The sequence below is a fragment of the Mus caroli genome, chromosome 15, assembly GCF_900094665.2.
Source record: "Mus caroli chromosome 15, CAROLI_EIJ_v1.1, whole genome shotgun sequence".
Classification (NCBI taxonomy): Eukaryota; Metazoa; Chordata; class Mammalia; order Rodentia; family Muridae; genus Mus; species Mus caroli.
The window spans coordinates 59,660,817-59,678,390 of record NC_034584.1 but is presented as its reverse complement, the minus strand read 5'-3'; the positions used below and the strand labels follow the sequence as shown (position 1 = coordinate 59,678,390).

At 38.2% G+C, this 17,574-nt stretch overlaps 1 protein-coding gene across 2 annotated transcripts in view; it reads right to left on the bottom strand.

The window, feature by feature from the left end:
- The window catches only part of Efr3a (EFR3 homolog A), an 86,147-nt gene that overhangs the window by 17,445 nt on the left and 51,128 nt on the right, over positions 1-17,574 (bottom strand). For both annotated transcript variants that reach the window (XM_029469566.1, XM_021182859.2), the window contains exons 8-16: positions 13,723-13,801; positions 10,378-10,513; positions 7,734-7,895; positions 6,047-6,161; positions 4,787-4,838; positions 2,825-2,997; positions 2,359-2,434; positions 1,467-1,628; positions 712-843 (exon numbers count right to left, since the gene is read on the bottom strand). In XM_029469566.1, the coding sequence (XP_029325426.1) occupies positions 712-843; positions 1,467-1,628; positions 2,359-2,434; positions 2,825-2,997; positions 4,787-4,838; positions 6,047-6,161; positions 7,734-7,895; positions 10,378-10,513; positions 13,723-13,801 (1,087 nt within the window). The remainder of the gene's footprint in view (positions 1-711; positions 844-1,466; positions 1,629-2,358; positions 2,435-2,824; positions 2,998-4,786; positions 4,839-6,046; positions 6,162-7,733; positions 7,896-10,377; positions 10,514-13,722; positions 13,802-17,574) is intronic.

Below are 17,574 nucleotides of genomic sequence, written 5' to 3'. Positions count from 1 at the left end.
ACAGACTTATTTTAGAAATCTCTTCAAGAGCTCTTTTTTCCCTGTGTGCTCTGCTCAGTAGTCGCACACAGCTCAGAGCACTGGGAAGGGTGGCTCCCCAAAGGGCCTGATTACTTTAACAATACCCAGGCCACAAATATGCAAATGAGTTCTAAGTGAATGAACTGTTAGAATGCACCAAAAACCTACATTTAGCAAAATGTGCTACAAGTTCTCTTAAAAAACAAGGTTCTTCGACCAAGGCTTTCAGTGGTGCATGTTCCCATTACACTAAGTTAAGGACTCTGAAATAGATATGAAATCATGTCAGTCACTGTAATGACCACTGAAGAAAGTTAAACGATGCTGAAAGATGGTATAATTCAAAGAGGCATATTAATCATCCACCTCTAGCTCTCACTCAACAAAGAAGTAGAACTGAAGATGTCAAGATTCACAATGGTTCAACGTGAAACAGGAAAATACTCTATTCTATACAACAACAACTTAAAAACTGTTAGCAACCCAAACATGACAACATTAACCATACTTTTGATTTAGAACCTCATATTTTCACAGCCTCCATCCATCCATCCATCCATATATGTATGTATGTATCCATCCATGTATCTGTCCACCCATCTGTCTGTCTGTCCACTTATCTATTTAAGTACTCAGAACTTAGCTGTCTTTACAGAAAACTAGGTTTAAGAACTTTTCTCCATCTCTCACCTTGCTAACATGCTGGCAAAATGCTGGAACGGCTATCATCTGACTCACAAAGTTGAGATAAGCTGCAACCAGTGCCATGATCCCACAACGATGAAACATTGACAGGTTATCTTCATTGATAATTGCACTGTCCTTAAGTAGAAAATAAACACATTTGAAGATCAAGTTCTCACACTGTATCATCCTCTCGGTGATTCCACTGGGACACTGAAGATAGTCTAGATAGCTGACATTAACACATGGTGGGTGTGCAAATGCACTACATGCTGCCCCTTTATTATGTAAGACTCAAATCCAACTAAACAACGCCACTTGGTGGGCTGGAGAGATAGTTCAATGGTTAAGAGCACTGGCTGCTCTTCCAGAGGTCCGGAGTTCAATTCTCAGCAAACACACGGTGGCTCACAACCATCTGTAATGGAATCTGATGTCCTCTTCTGACATGAGGGTGTACATGCAGATAGAACACTCATACACATAAAGTAAATAAAGAGATAATTAAAAATTTACAAATACATAGCAATTATTAAAAACTATCCTTTCCAGTAGACTGGAAGTTAAGTACAAAGACTTTTTCATCAAGTGCTGAAAGGTTTTAAATGACTTTAGTACACAGCTTATATTCACTGTAATTGAATCTATAACCAAAAACCTTGCTAATCAAAAATCAGGTTCTTAAATAATCATACTTTTCTATAAGTGATATTTATTTCACTAAAAAGAATTTTTCTTCAGTGGAATGTTATAAAGCATACCTGTAAAGCAATGGCCAATCGAATGAGGTCAATAACCACCTCTTCATTGGCGAGCTCAATAGTTATCAGCGCCAGAGATGTATAAAGCAGCTCATAGTTTTTCTGAACATTGTCCTCCTCTTTGCAGCCCAGATATATGTGTCTGTATAGCTGTTGCCCATTCTGAAAGATACAGAAAAGGTAATTTTGTATGTTAACAGTGTAGTACACATAACAGCAATGACTGCACAAAGCAAATTGGTGTTCTCTAGTGCCTCTGCATCATTTAAAACTATTACTCAGGAATCCCCAATATGGGATGCCATGGAGAAACGGAACTGTACAGCATAATGCAGGGGCAAGCATAGTTGCAGCAGAATTACTAGTGGTATCCTAAGAGGAACAAACCCAAATATCAGCCAACAAATGCATAATTTGGATCATCTTACACCACATATAATATAATATGTATGGTGTCACCAAAACACTTAAGATGTATTTCATCAAAACACAACTAAATTGAAAAAATTAAATATAAAAGAACATATAATTTATGACTCTTTTCATTCAATATACAAAAACTGGCAAAAATAGTAATATCGCTCTAAGATTCCCTCTAAGAAAGAGTACGGACTTAGAAAATGGGATACAAGAGATGCTTCTGTTAAACTGTGGATCGCTTTAAAATAAATAAAATAGCCATGCGCATATACTTGCATTTCATACTAACAAGTCATTTTTTCCTAAATTAGCACATGCACTTTTGACAGGTGAGGGAGTGTGGTGGGAGTGGGAGGCTGGGGCTGGCCGGGAAAGGGCTTCTCCATGCTATAGCTTCAGTTAAGGCTGCAGATTAGTCCACACCCGCCTGATAATCTAGAGTGCTCAGTTACACTTCACACAGTGGCCTCACCTTTTTCATGAAGCTGGTATCTTGTCGACAAATTTTCTCTCTTTTTATCTTCAAGTCAGCCACATCTGGTATTATCCTACAAACAATATAATCAATCATTTTTAATGAACAGCACATTGGCTCTGATACCCTGTATTTCGTGAAGAACTATATTTGAACTAAGAAGTTTGAATGGTGACACAGCTACAAACATTTTAAATGTTTATATGAAATGATATTACTAGATGATCATGGTTAACCAGGAGTTATATTATCTTCCTTCATAGTGCCATTTGTCGGCTTAAAGCAAAAGTAAAAAAAAAACAAAAAAAAAAACCAGTTTTTAATCCATGTGCAGTCATCAAATTAATAAGTCATTTTGACACCAACTAAATATACCCCCCCCCCCCAACACACAGATTTCAACACACTGATTGAGAAAACTAAAAGCTCTCCTGAAGCCCAGAAGCCCAGTCTGGTGAGTCACCTGATACCGCGGAGCTTTGCTCTGTTGTCATGGCGATCCATTAGGTTGTGCATTACTTCCAAGACTAACTGCCTCAGCTCATAGTCTTCCATGAGGGATGGCGACAATAGAGGATCCAGAAATGACCCAGGCAGTGCAGTAACAATTGTCTTGGCTTTGTATCCAGAAGTCACCTGATTACAAGGGGGAAATTAACAAACAAAGATGTTCTCGTGAGTCTTTAGGCAAAATTATCACATTCTCTTTTTAATCACAAAATTCTGTTTGGGAAACAGAAACTATAGGCACAAGCCTAAAGAAATATATGAAGGAACCCTGTCGGGCAGTCAAGATGTTAGTATGTCAGGATCAGTAATTTGAAGCAAGTTTAAGATGCACATCTCATATGTGGTTTGTGGTCCCATGTGCAGGCTCAACTGTAAGTACTACATTACATGCCTGTCAACTCTGTCCTGGCTGCTGTCTGTCAAGCAGGCTGATACACCCTTACACAGAGGAAGCCAGGGAGACAGGTAGGGGCAACACATTTACAGAGAGTACAGGTGGAAAACTGCAAAGGCTGACCCTGCAAACTGTTATTTTCAATGAAACTACTGGGGAATAGGAAATATTTTCAGTTTGGAAAATTGTGTTTGTTACTCAACTTAATACTTGGGATAATATTTAGCCTTCCTTTAATTTTAAACATTGAAGGAGACTATACTTAAGTGCTATTAAACATTTAAAAACTATGCCACAGAAGAATTCACAAAGCTGACTGGTATAATTAGGATGAGAAGCATGGTGGTATTTTAATATTTGCAAAATTTGTTTTCTATGAAGAAAATTTTCTATGGAAACCAAAGCAACAATATTTATGTCATCAGAATACAAAGACACAACAAATAAAACCATATGGGAAAGGACTGATAAGCATCACTTCAACTAGATCCAACGCCCTCTATAACACACACCAGGAAGGGAATTCAGACTGAAAGCACAGAACATCTCCTGTGCCCAAACATGAAACACAGAGTATGAAAGGATGCATAGGAAAGGTCTCTGAAATGAATTTCAAACACACTGGTTGGAAAAACCAGTCCCTGCTTTGTCCTTGACAGGAGGTAAATGAAAACAGTGTATCTTAAATAGGATCTGACATGCCAGTCAACAGCAGCTGATATGCCAACATGGATGGAGGGAATCTCACAAGGCCACAGCCACTAGATGAGGAGCTACAGGGAATTAGAGACTGCTGAAAGGAAGAATTAATCTTCCCCAGAGACAAGCTTCCTATATTGTCAACTCTAAAACATATACATATCAGCAATAAATGGACTCAGCAAGCTTCATTTGTTAATTCATTTGCTATATGTAATGATAATAAAGAATCAAAGACCATTAATTTGAAGGCAAGGATTCGGGAAGAAAGGGTTGGAGGGAGGGGAAAAATTAAGTACCTACATTTTAATTAAAAATTAAGAAAGGAAAAAGTGAGCATATTTATTATACAGTACTGGAGGACCTCTGTTATTCCATTTTCTGTTATGTATTGCCACTAAAAACATTAAAACAACAAATGTCAGCAACCAACCATTATCTGGTCAGTTTATAGAAGCCACTACAGATTGTCATGTCTGAATTCTAGTCTTGAAGTCATTGACCTTGGACTTTTTCAACTCTGTCTGCCTAACCCCTTTGAGCATAGTACTTATCTTTATCTACAAAATGTTCCAGTACAGTAGTAGTCTCTGACTACTGTAAACTTGATCATAATGAAGATCAAACAAAATGCCAGGACAGAAGAGCATCGCCTAGTGAGAAGTCCGGCAGAATAGAAGATGAAGGGAGAGGTTCTCAAGTGCACAGATGCAGAAATAACCAGCCAGATTCTCACTGAGGACGGAAGAAGGAAGCTGGCAGTGATGCCACTTTTGTCAGTAATTAAAGGGATGTGCCCCGCACAACTGTTCAATTTCTTACCATGAGCAAAGATCTCAGCAGCATTATCTGAATCCTCCTGGTTCCCAAATCCCTAAAACATACAAAGTATTGGTGTTACTACTAATAATTTATATTTATAACTTCATCTACTTAAAATACTTTAATTTTAAAACTTTGTTCTCATTGGCTAAATAGAACTTATTTATTTCTTCAATTGTTTATGCCATGACTCACTTTATACACTAAAATAAAGTTCATATAAATTAAGTATATATATTTATATATACAGACACACACAAACACATACACACACACACAAATATATATATGTCTATCTATATAATTTAAACAAAAAAATTCAAATTATTGAATTGTGTCTTCAAGAACAAAAACTGATGTGCCGATATGAAGATTAAATCCTCCAAGTAATATATAAGAAAAGTGACCCAGGAATGTACAGATATGCCAACTGTCCAACATGAACACAACAGTTATGGTTATTAAGAATGGAGATGGAAATGCCACTTTGATCTATTTGAACACTGCACATTGCACAGATACTTATACTCTTCCCCATCAAAAGATAGAACTATAGTACTTTTGTAAGCACAGAATACTCTTTGGTGGGTTTTTACTCTTTGTGTCACTAATACCCCTTTCCCATTTATTCTTTCCATTTAACAAGTAGCTGTCACTCCTGGCTACTTGTTAAAGAAATATGTTCCCCTACCATACTTAGGGTCCTATCCCACCTTCTCCAGCTGACAGTGCTTGTTTTTAGCACTTTATTGACTATGTGAACCGATGGGCTACAGTGTGCTGTACATGTGGATTTCCATCACCTTAAAAGTTTTAAGAATTTTTTATGACAACTGAATAATTATGTACACTTATAAGTCATAATGAGGTCATTTTAACATATTAACTAAGGTTTAAGTATATTACCAAATCAAATCTATAAAGAGGGATCATTAGCATCCTAAGTCAGTATTCTTGATTCACTCTCAATGTTTTAAGATTTCAGAAAACTTTCAGTTTTATCATGCATATGTGCAGACACACAATGCACAGGCCAAATAATCTTCCATTTCTTCAATAAAAAAGAAAAAAAATCCCAAGAATTTACGTTTAAAATGATCCCAAAAGTATGTTAACCATTGCTTTAATAGCTTAATGATCTACTACCAAAGAAAACACTGTTGTTGCTTTTTATTACCAAAATTTCAAAACACTAACAATTTCTTGAGTTAAAAGAAAATGAAATCTAACACTGAGTTCATTTGCAGTCTGAGAACTTACCCTAGTTGACTGATATCCAAAGTATGAGTGGATGTTCCAAAAACAGGCACTTTCCCCATGATGAACATCATGATCTCTGACCTCTGATAGTCTGGTAAGTTACTTCCAAAAAATCCTATAAAAAAAGACAAATTTAACAAATTAAAAAGTGGCAATTTCCCCACGTAACCCAAAATTATTTTAAAAATTATTTTATTGTATTTTGTGTACATAGGCATTTTGTTTACACAAATGTCTAGGTACCACTTGCATGCTTGGAATCGAGGGAGGTCACAGGAGGAAGTTACACGTGTAGTTAGCCTTCCTTCATGTGAGTGCTGGGAATCAAGCCTAGGTCCTCTGGAAGAACAGTGTTCCTAACCCCTGTGCTGTCTCTCCAGAACATCTCCTCAGCCCACAGAGTTGAAATTTTTAAACAGAGCTAAGTAGATTAAAACAATGACTATGTTCAAGCTACATATAATGCTAAATAAATTATAATTTCTTCTATCTAACACCAAATATAATGTAAATATTTAGATAAACTTGTTAGTAGTTTTTAGCAGATCTGCAGATTGTGAACCTAAATTCCTGTGCTGTTAAATCTGGTAAATACCAGAAAACCTCAATTGCCCAAACACTATATACTGAGTAGTACCTAATGACTTTAGCATCGCTCCACATGCAGGGTAATACTCATCTGTAGATTACTCCAGACAACACCTAAAAATCAGAATTTCACAGTATCCTTCTCAGCCTAGATCATTTAGTCTCTTCTCAGAGAAATGAGAATAAAAAAGGTAAGCACTCACAAATAATAGTGATGTTTACCAATTTTGAAAACTTTGGTTACATTAAGAAAAAAAGACAACAACAACAACAACAACAAAACCTTTCTTTGTGGAAAAACATACTTAAGAATTTAGTAGTAAAGGAAAAGTTAGTTTTCTTCAATGGGATCTCACTGAGTATATTATCCATACTTAAGGGCAGACCAAATGGCCCACAGTAGATAGCTAACACAAACTCAGTTGTATTTTTATTAACGTTTTGTAACTTATTGCTTTGTGTTTTTTGTTTGTTTTTGTCTTATTGGTCTTGTCTGTATATTGTAATTTTAGATTTTGCATTTTTATGGGTTTTGTTTGGGTGTTTATGTGAGTGTCTTATTTGGGTTCATTCTTTATTTTTCATTTTTAAAATTTTAGATTTTAGTTTGTTTTCATGTTTTCTTTCTAAAGAGAAAGAACATGGGGTTTGGTGGAGGGCAAGGAGGTGGGAAAGAGCTGAAAGGAGATAAAGGAGGGGAAACCATGATCAGAATATACTGTATAGAAATCCTTTTCAATTAAAATAAAATAATTTGGGAGAAAAAGACCATGATTTATATAACTTATTATACCTAGTAAATTTATTTTTAAAAAATAAATGTGTATACATGTTTTTCTTATAGATACATATTCATAAACATTCATGCACACATGTCTACATAAACGAGACGAGGAAGTTAAAACGGAAGAACTGGCCTAAAGTGTCAACAGCAGGCACAAATGGGTAGAGGATAGCATTCTTATGCTTTGTTTAGAGGTCCACACCATGACAAATGCACTCTGACAAATGCACAGCACAAGCCAGGCAGCCTCTGTGAGAACACCGGCATCGGCATGCAGTGGCTCTCATGCAGTGACTTGAGAACTGAAACACAAACCTATTGTCTGGATGACAGCATTCTGCACAATCTTCTCATCGTTGTCCTTGGAGCTTACGGTGACACTGCCTACAGACCCCTTCTGGGAATCGTTGGCTTCCAGTTCCACACTGAGCCGCAGGTGCTTCAACAGGGTGTTGAAGACTTCCAGCACTGTCGGCCCTGTGACAGATCATCTGTGAGTCTCTATACCTGAGAGTGACTCTCACACTGCTCAGCAGACTTTACAGTTACTTCTTTTTCTGTCAATAGTACTAATAATTTATGAGCTGTCATGATCATTTTTCTGAGGTTGTCTAACTAAACAACAAAGTCCCACCATCACACTACAAACATGTTCTTGGCAAATATGAGGAACTAGTTGCTCTTTACAAATACATGCATGTACCTACACAAATTCATATACACAAAGGACTATCCAAATCTTTCTACTGATCTAACCTTGTCTGTACAAAAGAATGTTTACTAAAATGATATGTAATTTGACTGAGGACTGAATCCATAAAGCTACGTAGTTCATTGTCAGAGAAATTTTTTATTTCTCCTGAGATTAAAAACTGAAGAATTTCCAATTATCAGAAACTCTTCAGTCTGCCAAGTTCTAGTGAACTGATTTTCTCTGCTTTTTTCTCAATCATATTATCTGTTAATTAAGGTTCCATACCTATTACCCACACACAATTATAAACTTCTCCAGAAATGAAGCCACTGTTAAATACTGTCCCCCCATACAAAGATCTTAGCTCACTACACCTAACACACAGTGGGTGGGCATCAGTAAACATGATGATGATCAATATATCACCCGTGTTCCATTTCATATGCTAAACTAATCTGCCAACTAATTCTTTCCCTTCATCTATTTTCTCCTTTCCCCCTCCCTCCCTCCCTTTTTTTTCTCTCTCTCTTTCTCTCTCCCTCCCTCCCTCCTCCTCCTCTTTCTTCTTCTCTCTCTCTCCTCTTCCTCTCCCTCTTTCCCCCCTCTCTCTCCTCCTCCTCCTCCTCTCCTTCTCTCTCTCTCTCTCTCTCTCTCTCATTTGAGGCAAGGCCTCACTGGGAACTCTGTGTGGAATAGGCTAGCCTTGAATTTACAAAAATCAGCCTGTTCTGTCTCCCAAGTGCTGGGTGATTAACAGTGTACACCAGTAGACTCCATTATCTTTACCTTTATGAGCTAAACTACAAGACAAATAATGAAAAGTCCATATCCCAAAATGTTCACTCTTATTTAGCATTGAAGGAATATTAGAATATCCAATAGACAAGGCTTCCACTTCACTTTTGAGCAATCAAACTATAGCTATACTCTCCCTCTAACTTTCGTACCTTATCACAGTCCCTTATTTCCCTAGTCATAGATGCATTATACATCAAGCTCGTTGTCTAGGCTACCCCACACAGGGTCAGCTTCCCAGGCATGCTGAGCAAGGTCGAGCTCTTGTCCTCCCACCTAAAACAGTGACAGCACTTCTCTTTAGCCAGTCCTACCCTTTGCAGCACGCCTCTAGTCTTTAAAGGTCTCCTGAACTGTGGAATGACTTGCTTGCACTGTAATTTCACATTCCAGCAAACTGGACCACAAAATATTCTGCTTTTGCTAATCCACATCCTTCCAGTTTTCTGATCCCTGGTTATCTCAGGCTATATGTGATCAAAGTCTCTTTATAGTACAGAATTAGAATTATCTACGTAAACTACACATGGAAGAAGGCCTTCATATATATGTTTCTGAGTATTAGTAACAGCTACATGTGCATAGTTTAGAGACAGGCTTCATATGCAAACCAAATTCATCAGTGTTTACTATACTCCTCAGCATGGCGATACTGTGAGGTTGCAATGCTGGGACTACAACAACTGTGGCCCACTTTCATGTCAGCACTCATGGGTTTCAACACTGAAGCATTTCAGATTTTGGACTAGGAACTTTGAACCTGAATTAGGCTTGGCAGTGCATGCCTAAAATCCCAAACTACTCAGGAAGCTAAGGTAGGAAGGTTTCAAGCTTAAGGCCCACGTGGTCATCACAGTGAGTCGAGGCTAGCCTGGAATGTCTACTAAGATGTCATTTCAAAATGAAAACTAAAAGGAGCTTGGATGTATTTCAGTAGTAGAACACTTATCTAGGATGTGCAAGGCCCTGGGCTGAATACTTGAGAACTTTAAGAAAGAGTGAGAGGCAGAGAGACAGAAATGGTTGACTTGCATCGCTTTGTAAGTCTATATTTACACAATGTTCAGTACACAAATCATATCCTGAAGCCTTAATAAAGGCTTTAGAATTAGAAATAGAAGGAAAAGAATGTGGGGAAAACAGAAGGAAAGACTAATCACATACATGTACACTCAAATTATAGGCCATGTGAAAATATGTGGAGCGATCTTTTTGTTTGTTTGTTTTTGTTTGATTTGTTTTTGTTTTGTTTTTCGAGACAGGGTTTCTCTGTATAGCCCTGGCTGTCCTGGAACTCACTCTGTAGACCAGGCTGGGCTCGAACTCAGAAATCTGCCTGCCTCTGCCTCCCAAGTGCTGGGATTAAAGGCGTGCGCCACCACGCCGGGCTTGTGGAGTGATCTTAAAGGGTATTTCCTATACAAATACTGGGGAGACTATTATTACTTTTTGTGTTTTATTGTCACTCACCTATAGAACCTTTAGCAGCAATGGCGACAGCCTCTAAAAGAACCTGAATGATACCTGCTCGAACCCGTGGAGAATCCTTCCTACGAGCATCAAGGTGTCCTAGAATCTCTTGGATCACATGGTGAGAATACTGAGCCTAAAGGAAGGAAACAGCATATGGTATATCCATAAGAATGAAAAGGCATGATGTGGTCCTTCACCACTCCTTATAAGTGACTGGAATTTACAACATGTGACTGCCAAAAAAAAAAAAAAAAAAAAATTTCTTTAAAGAATAAACAGTGATACTGCAAACTAGTGATATCCTGAATAAAAACAGGAAATTACCAAATGCTGTATTTAACTTGGGGGCGGGGGGAAGAGATGATTCAGGTATTAAGATTACTCACTGTTTTGGAGGACTCAGGCTTTAGTTCCCAACACACACAAGGCAGTTAACAACTGATTTTAACTCTAGTTCCAAAGGATCTGATACCTACCTCTGGATTCTGTAGACATTGAGCATGCATGTGGTGTACATACATGCATGCAAAACACTCACATCAATAAAATAAAAATAATTTTAAAAACAAGAGAGGGGAGGAAAGGAGAGAGAGAGAACCTACCTTGACAAGTAGAAGAACTGAGTCTTGTATTTTCCTGACTTCTACATGCATGTCATAGTACACATATGTGCACATTCAACACTCACATACACATAAATATATTAAGAGCAAAGATGACTAAAACTATAGCTAAATTTTAATCTCTTTATATGTTTAGAGAATTTCATGAACAATACCTAATATACTCCTATCATTTGGACAAAAAGTGAAAATCAATTATGAAAGCTATCTATCACCAATAGATAAACTCTATTATGGCCACCTTAACATTCTCTAGTCAAAGTCTATATAACCACAAGTCAGTGATAGATAGAAAATACTATCTATCAGTGTGTAACTGACAAAACGCAGAGCAGAGGACTCACAAATGACTTTGATAAGTAACAGTAAAAAAAATATTAGGACATAAAACAAATGCACACACAAATAAAGCAAGTAATATAGCTAGAAAAACATTTAACTCCAGTTTAATTCTTTTGCTTTTCTCCTTCCTTCCTTCCTTCCTTCCTTCCTTCCTTTCCTTCCTCCCTCCCTCCCTCCCTTCCTCCCTTCCTTCCTTCCATTCATTTCACAGGGTTTTCATTCATAGTCCTAGCTGGTCTAAAATTTGCTACATAGACCAGGCTGGCACCAAATTCAGAGATCCAACTACTTCTGCCTCCCATATAATTAAAAATGTGTATCTCCATTCCTGATTGAACTCTTTTAAATGGAGACCATGTTTCTTTTTTCCCCCAAACCTTTACTGTGTGCTGTGAGTACACATGAAGGCCATAAATAAATCTCAGGTATACCTTTTTAGGTATACCATCCACCCTGTCTTTTTTGAGACAGTCACACTGTCCTTGGTAATTCATCTGAGTAGACCTCTCCTGTGCCACGACCATAAACTTGTGCTACCATGCTTGACTTTTTACAGGTTCGATGGCTCAAACTCAGGTCTTCACATTTACAGCAAGTACTTTGCCAACAGAGCTCTGCCTCCTGCCCTCGAAACCTATCCGTGTTACCTGCTCATGAGTGAGTCCACTACTGTGCACGATGCTAGAACAAAGAGAACAAAGTGACACTATCCCCAAATCTCAGTCTCTGCCTCCTTTCAACAGACCCACAGACCTGTTCCCAAGCGGCTTTCCTTTCTCATATTTGCAGTGGATGACTGCATATTAAGAATGTGGTATACGTATACAATAGAATTTTTTTCCAGCCATTAAGAATGAGGTTACATTGTTTAAAGGAAAATAGAGTCTGGAACTGGATGTTAAATTAAGTGAATTAAGTCAAGTGTGAGTCCTAGATTGTATATGTGCATATATACATCATATATGTAAAATTATATACATAGAGAAGAGAAGAAAATGAAGCTAACTGTCTAGGTGAAGTAAGAGGCCTAACTAGAGAGGCAAAGGAAATTAGTATGGTAAAACTGATTAATGTATGTAATATTGCATAAAAATACTCAACCAGGATAATAAAATTATAAAGAAAAATGAAAAAGAAGGGGCTGGTGAGTTGACACAGTGGGTAAGAAAACTGGCTGTTCTTCCAGAGTTTCTGCTCAATTCCCAGCAAACACTGTGGCTCAAGATCACCTAGAATGGGTTCTTATGCCATCTTCTGGCATGTAAGTGTATGTGCAGACAGAACATTCATGCAGTATAAAAAATTAAAAAGAAACTATTGCTCAAAAGCACAAAGTTCTTTCCATTGGTATTAATGTCATTGGTATCTCTAGAGCTTTCTGACATTCTGTCTTGACACTGGCACTTTGTTAACAACCTCACGTAAGAAGCCAGTCAATGTTTACTTTGGTTTATGTAGAACTACGAGGGTGCACGCACACACACACACACACACACACACACACACACACACACACACCACTATTACCATCTTCCTGCCTGGGAAACCGAACGCTACTCATGAACCTCCTGGAAGCCTGCCTGCTGTAGCTAGTTAGCTGACTGTCTGATGAGGGCACTTCTGTAACTGAGGATGAAGACATTCTTAGTAAATATATACAATAAGCCTGTCCTAGGCAAACTAGGACCCATATTCGTTTTACTTACAAGGGATTTGCTTAAAATAGTATAATATATTAAAAAGAATGCAGAGTGAAAAATCCAAAATTGAAGACATGAAATCCCATCTCAATTAAGAGCTAATCAAGTCTGTTCAGATTCTGAGGAGAAAAAAAAAGCCCCAAAGTGATCCTTTGGAGAAAACAAAACACAGACGATTCTATAAAGACTAGAAGTTAGAACAAATTCCAATTCACCTGCATAACAGGGACTCAAAATACATGACTTAAATAATGGCACAATTAAAAGTGGCCCAATAACATTATCTAATCCTTTTATTAGATATTTTTGTCTTGGTAATAAAAAAACAAAAAGTAAATGAGAAAAAAATATACAAATAAACACATGCCTGTGCTAGGTGTGATAGTATTTATTGCCAGCACTCAAGAGGCAGAGGCAGGCGGCTCTCTTTGAGTTCAAGGCCAGCATGGTTTACAGAGCAAGTTCTGAGACAAGCAGAGCTAGAGTGAGATTGTCTCAAACAAAACAAAACAAAACAAAACAAAACAAAACAAAACAAAACAAACAAAAAAACCAAAAAAAACCCAACAAAACAAAAACAATGCTCTGCATGTTAGTTGTCCATTTATTTGATGATACCCTCATCCATCAGAATGATAAGTACTCATTGAATAAACAAAGAGCTGATTAAACCTTACCTGAATAGAATACATTATAATCTTAAAGCAGTGAACTGCAAACTCATTAGGATCCCACAGCTTGTGATGATCTAAATGCCTGTAAATAACAATTAAAAATTAAGAACTCAGTTTTAAGCACATCTTACTTTAAAACCTTCAACAAAAGCCAGACATGGTGACACACATGTTTAATCCTTGCACTAAGGAGACAGACACAGGTGGATCTCTAAGCTTGAGACCAGCCTGGTCAACAGTACAGAGAGATTTCCAGGACAGCCAGGGCTACATAGAAAAATACTCTCTCGAAAAACAAAGAAACAAGCAGGGTTCTCATAGTTTCAGAACTATGGCATACATTTCTAACTGCCTCCCTTGGCCATACCATAATAACAAATACTAGCCTATCCAAAGGATGCAGATACATGTCCTTCCATCTCATGCCCAGCACTAGTGGTGTCAAGAGTGTCAGATGTGTAAGTTACAGAGAAGCTGAGGAAGCACTTGTGAAGGCCAGGCTGTCCCATCAGACTACAGAGCTCGCAGCACTACTCACAAGCCTAGAAGACACGATTCCCCAGACGGACAAGCAAATGTACAAGAAATTTAAAAACAAACCTAAACAAAAAACAGGGGTATCTTCTGTAGAAATAGACTGTCAAAACTCCCCTAGTCTTAGTCTGGGCTCTGAATTCAGGGAGCTATAAGAAGCATGTCTTTCCAGAAATGTCAACCATACACCTACGATTCAGGCTAGTAAGTACAGTGAGAGGTTAGATAGAACTAGAAAGCATCGTCCTGAGTGAGGTAACCCAGATTCTGAAGGCAAACATGCTAGGTACTCACATGTAAGTGGACAGTAACTGTATCATCCAGACCCAGAAGGACTAGGCAACAAGGAGGGCTCAAGGGGGGACACAAAGTTCTCCCTGGGAAGGGGAAATAGAATAGACTTCACAGGCGGACTGCAGGAAGGTAGGGATGGGAACAGGAGGGGCATAAGAGGAGGGGTAGGGAAGGGTGGAAGAGAGGACTTGGAGAGATAACTGGAATTGGGGAAAAGGTCAGGGGTGATATGGAAACCTAGTGCAATAGAAATACCCTGAAATCTACGTGGGTGACCCTATCAAAGACTGCTAATAAACCGGGCAGTGGTGGCGCACGCCTTTAATCCCAGCACTTGGGAGGCAGAGGCAGGCCGATTTCTGAGTTCGAGCCCAGCCTGGTCTACAGAGTGAGTTCCAGGACAGCCAGGGATACACAGAGAAACTCTGTCTCGAAAAACCAAAAAAAAAAAGACTGCTAATACTGTGGGATACAAAGTCTGAACTGGACATTTGTCAAAGCTTCCTATGGTTGGACTAGGAAATCAACTTAGCCACAAAATCTTCAACCTGCAATTTGTCCTGACTGAAAGATGTGCTGGGGTAATGATGGCACAGAACTTGTGGTAGTGGCCAACCAATAACTAGTTCATATTGAGACCCATGCCAGAAGAGGGAGCCCATGCATGACACTCCCTGTAGGTCCAGGAACCAGAGGCTGGATATCCCAGAGACCTAAGATAGAACCAAACGTGACTGGATAAAAAAAAAAAAAAAAAAAAAAAAAAAAAAAAAAAAAAAAAAAAAAAAAAAAAAGAAAGAAAAGAACAAAAAAAAGAAAGAGCCAATGAAATGATTCCTAGTGATATTCCACTATACTTATAAACCAGAGCCTAGCCCAACTGTTATCAGAGAGGCTTCATCCAGCAGCTGTAGAGAACTATAGCCAAATACTAGGTGGAGCTTGGGGGATCCCCTCAGAAAAGGAGGAAGAAGGACTGGCTCACAGGATCTACTAACCATGGCTCAGAAGGGATCAGAGACTGAATGGACAATCAGGAAGCCAATATGGGTCTAAGTAAGTTCTCTGCATATACATTATGGTTGTATAGCTTAGTGTTCTTGTGGGATACCTAGTAGTAGTAGTGGGGCTGTCTCTGACTCTTTTGCCTGCTCTTGGGGCCCTTTCCCTCCTACTGGTTTGCCTTATTTAGCCTTGATATGAAAGTTTGTGCCTAGTCTTATTATAACTTGTTATGCCATATTTCATTGATATCCCTGGAAGGGCTTCAGTGAATGAAGTCAAAGACAATTAAGTAGATACTAGTTTTAGGAGTTTAGTTTGAGAGCCTAAGCTACAACAATCATTCCATGTATACACAAGCAACACTAAACTCTGAGAACCATCTTCAAGATTTGTAAGAGTCAGTGACTGAGGTGTCAGCTGATGAAAAGGAAAGAAACGCAGGGCTCCACAAGGACCTGGTGAAAACCAACCTAAGCAATCGAAAAAATAAGGATGATTACACAGTACACTTAGTTTTAAGTGTCCACTTAAACAAGCCCTGGTGGCCATGACTCACAGGCCTAAAACCTTGTACAGAACTTCATTCCTATAACCAACTAACATAGGGACCCTGCTTCAAAGCTAGCTTATAACACTTCAAAGGCTAGTTCTGGGCATTTCTCAACTTTTAGCTAAAATTGCCAATAATTACCTAAAGACTTAATAATTAATTGTTAATTGACAATTAATAACTAGCTAAAAACTTAAAGATAAAATGTTGAGATTTCCCCCGTGTAACTTAGGCTTTCTCCTCTTGTTTCACACTAACTCCTTCACTGCATCCAGTATGCCAGCTGTCCTGTACTCGCTGCTGACTGAAAATTTGATGTTTAAAATTCTTGGACACTCTTTTATTTTTTTATAGATCAAGTAACAATTGAAATAAAATGCCTGTTTCAATGTTGAACCAAAATATACTTTACAAATAACACTACCAAAGCAATTTTGTTAATATTTGCCACATCTAATTCAAGAAATCTACTTCAAATTCTGTTAGGTATGAATTTTCTGATTTTATATGACGGACACTTTTTGACCTTTTTCTCATCATGTATAATTATTGTGCATGTCCCTCATCTATCTGGTGTTATTCTTCATATATTCTATTACGTAGTAGCTTACTTGTAGACAATTTTTAGCATCTAGTTAACTAATTAAATAGTTTATAAAAACATAAGGCAAGACCCTATTGATGAAGATAACGCATACTTGTCAATAAACATGGGGAATTCAAGCTGGTATATAACTAGAAGCTTCATTACTACTGACTAGTATTCAAGGTACTCTGTGCATTAGCAGAGGAGAAAGGTACTCATCATCATCACCTATCTACACACCCTGAGGCCTGCAAGAGGGAGTTACGTGGAAGATACACTGGTGTAATATAGGCACAAACACTATAGGCATAAACAACAACCTCTTGCCTCAATTTAACACCCACTCTCTGGTTTGGAACCCATACCTGATACTCCTAAAGTGGACAAGAACCTGAAACTAGAAATGCCATGGGTCTAGGGGAAAGCCTACTACTATTATCCTGCTAAAAGAACAGCAATAAAATGATTGCCAGTGGCATACTGCTATACTCAGAGATCAGTACCTCACTCAACCTACATTAGAGCAACTTCTTACAGCAGATGGGATTGAACAGAGACCCACAATTGGAAAATGTTCAGAAAACAAGAGACTTTAGAGCACTCACTCCTAAATGAGATGTCTTCAACAAACTATTCCCCTCAAGTCTCAGGGGTCTGTGCAGAAGGGAAGGAAGAAAGGAGTTTAGAGCTAGAAGTGATGGATGACTCAACATGGGATTGCAAGCTTGTACAACCACTCTGGAAATCAGTCTGGCGGTTCCTCAGAAAATTGGACATAGTACTACCGGAGGATCCAGCAATACCTCTTCTGGGCATATATCCAGAAGATGTCCCAACTGGTAAGAAGGACACATGCTCCACTATGTTCATAGCAGCCCTATTTATA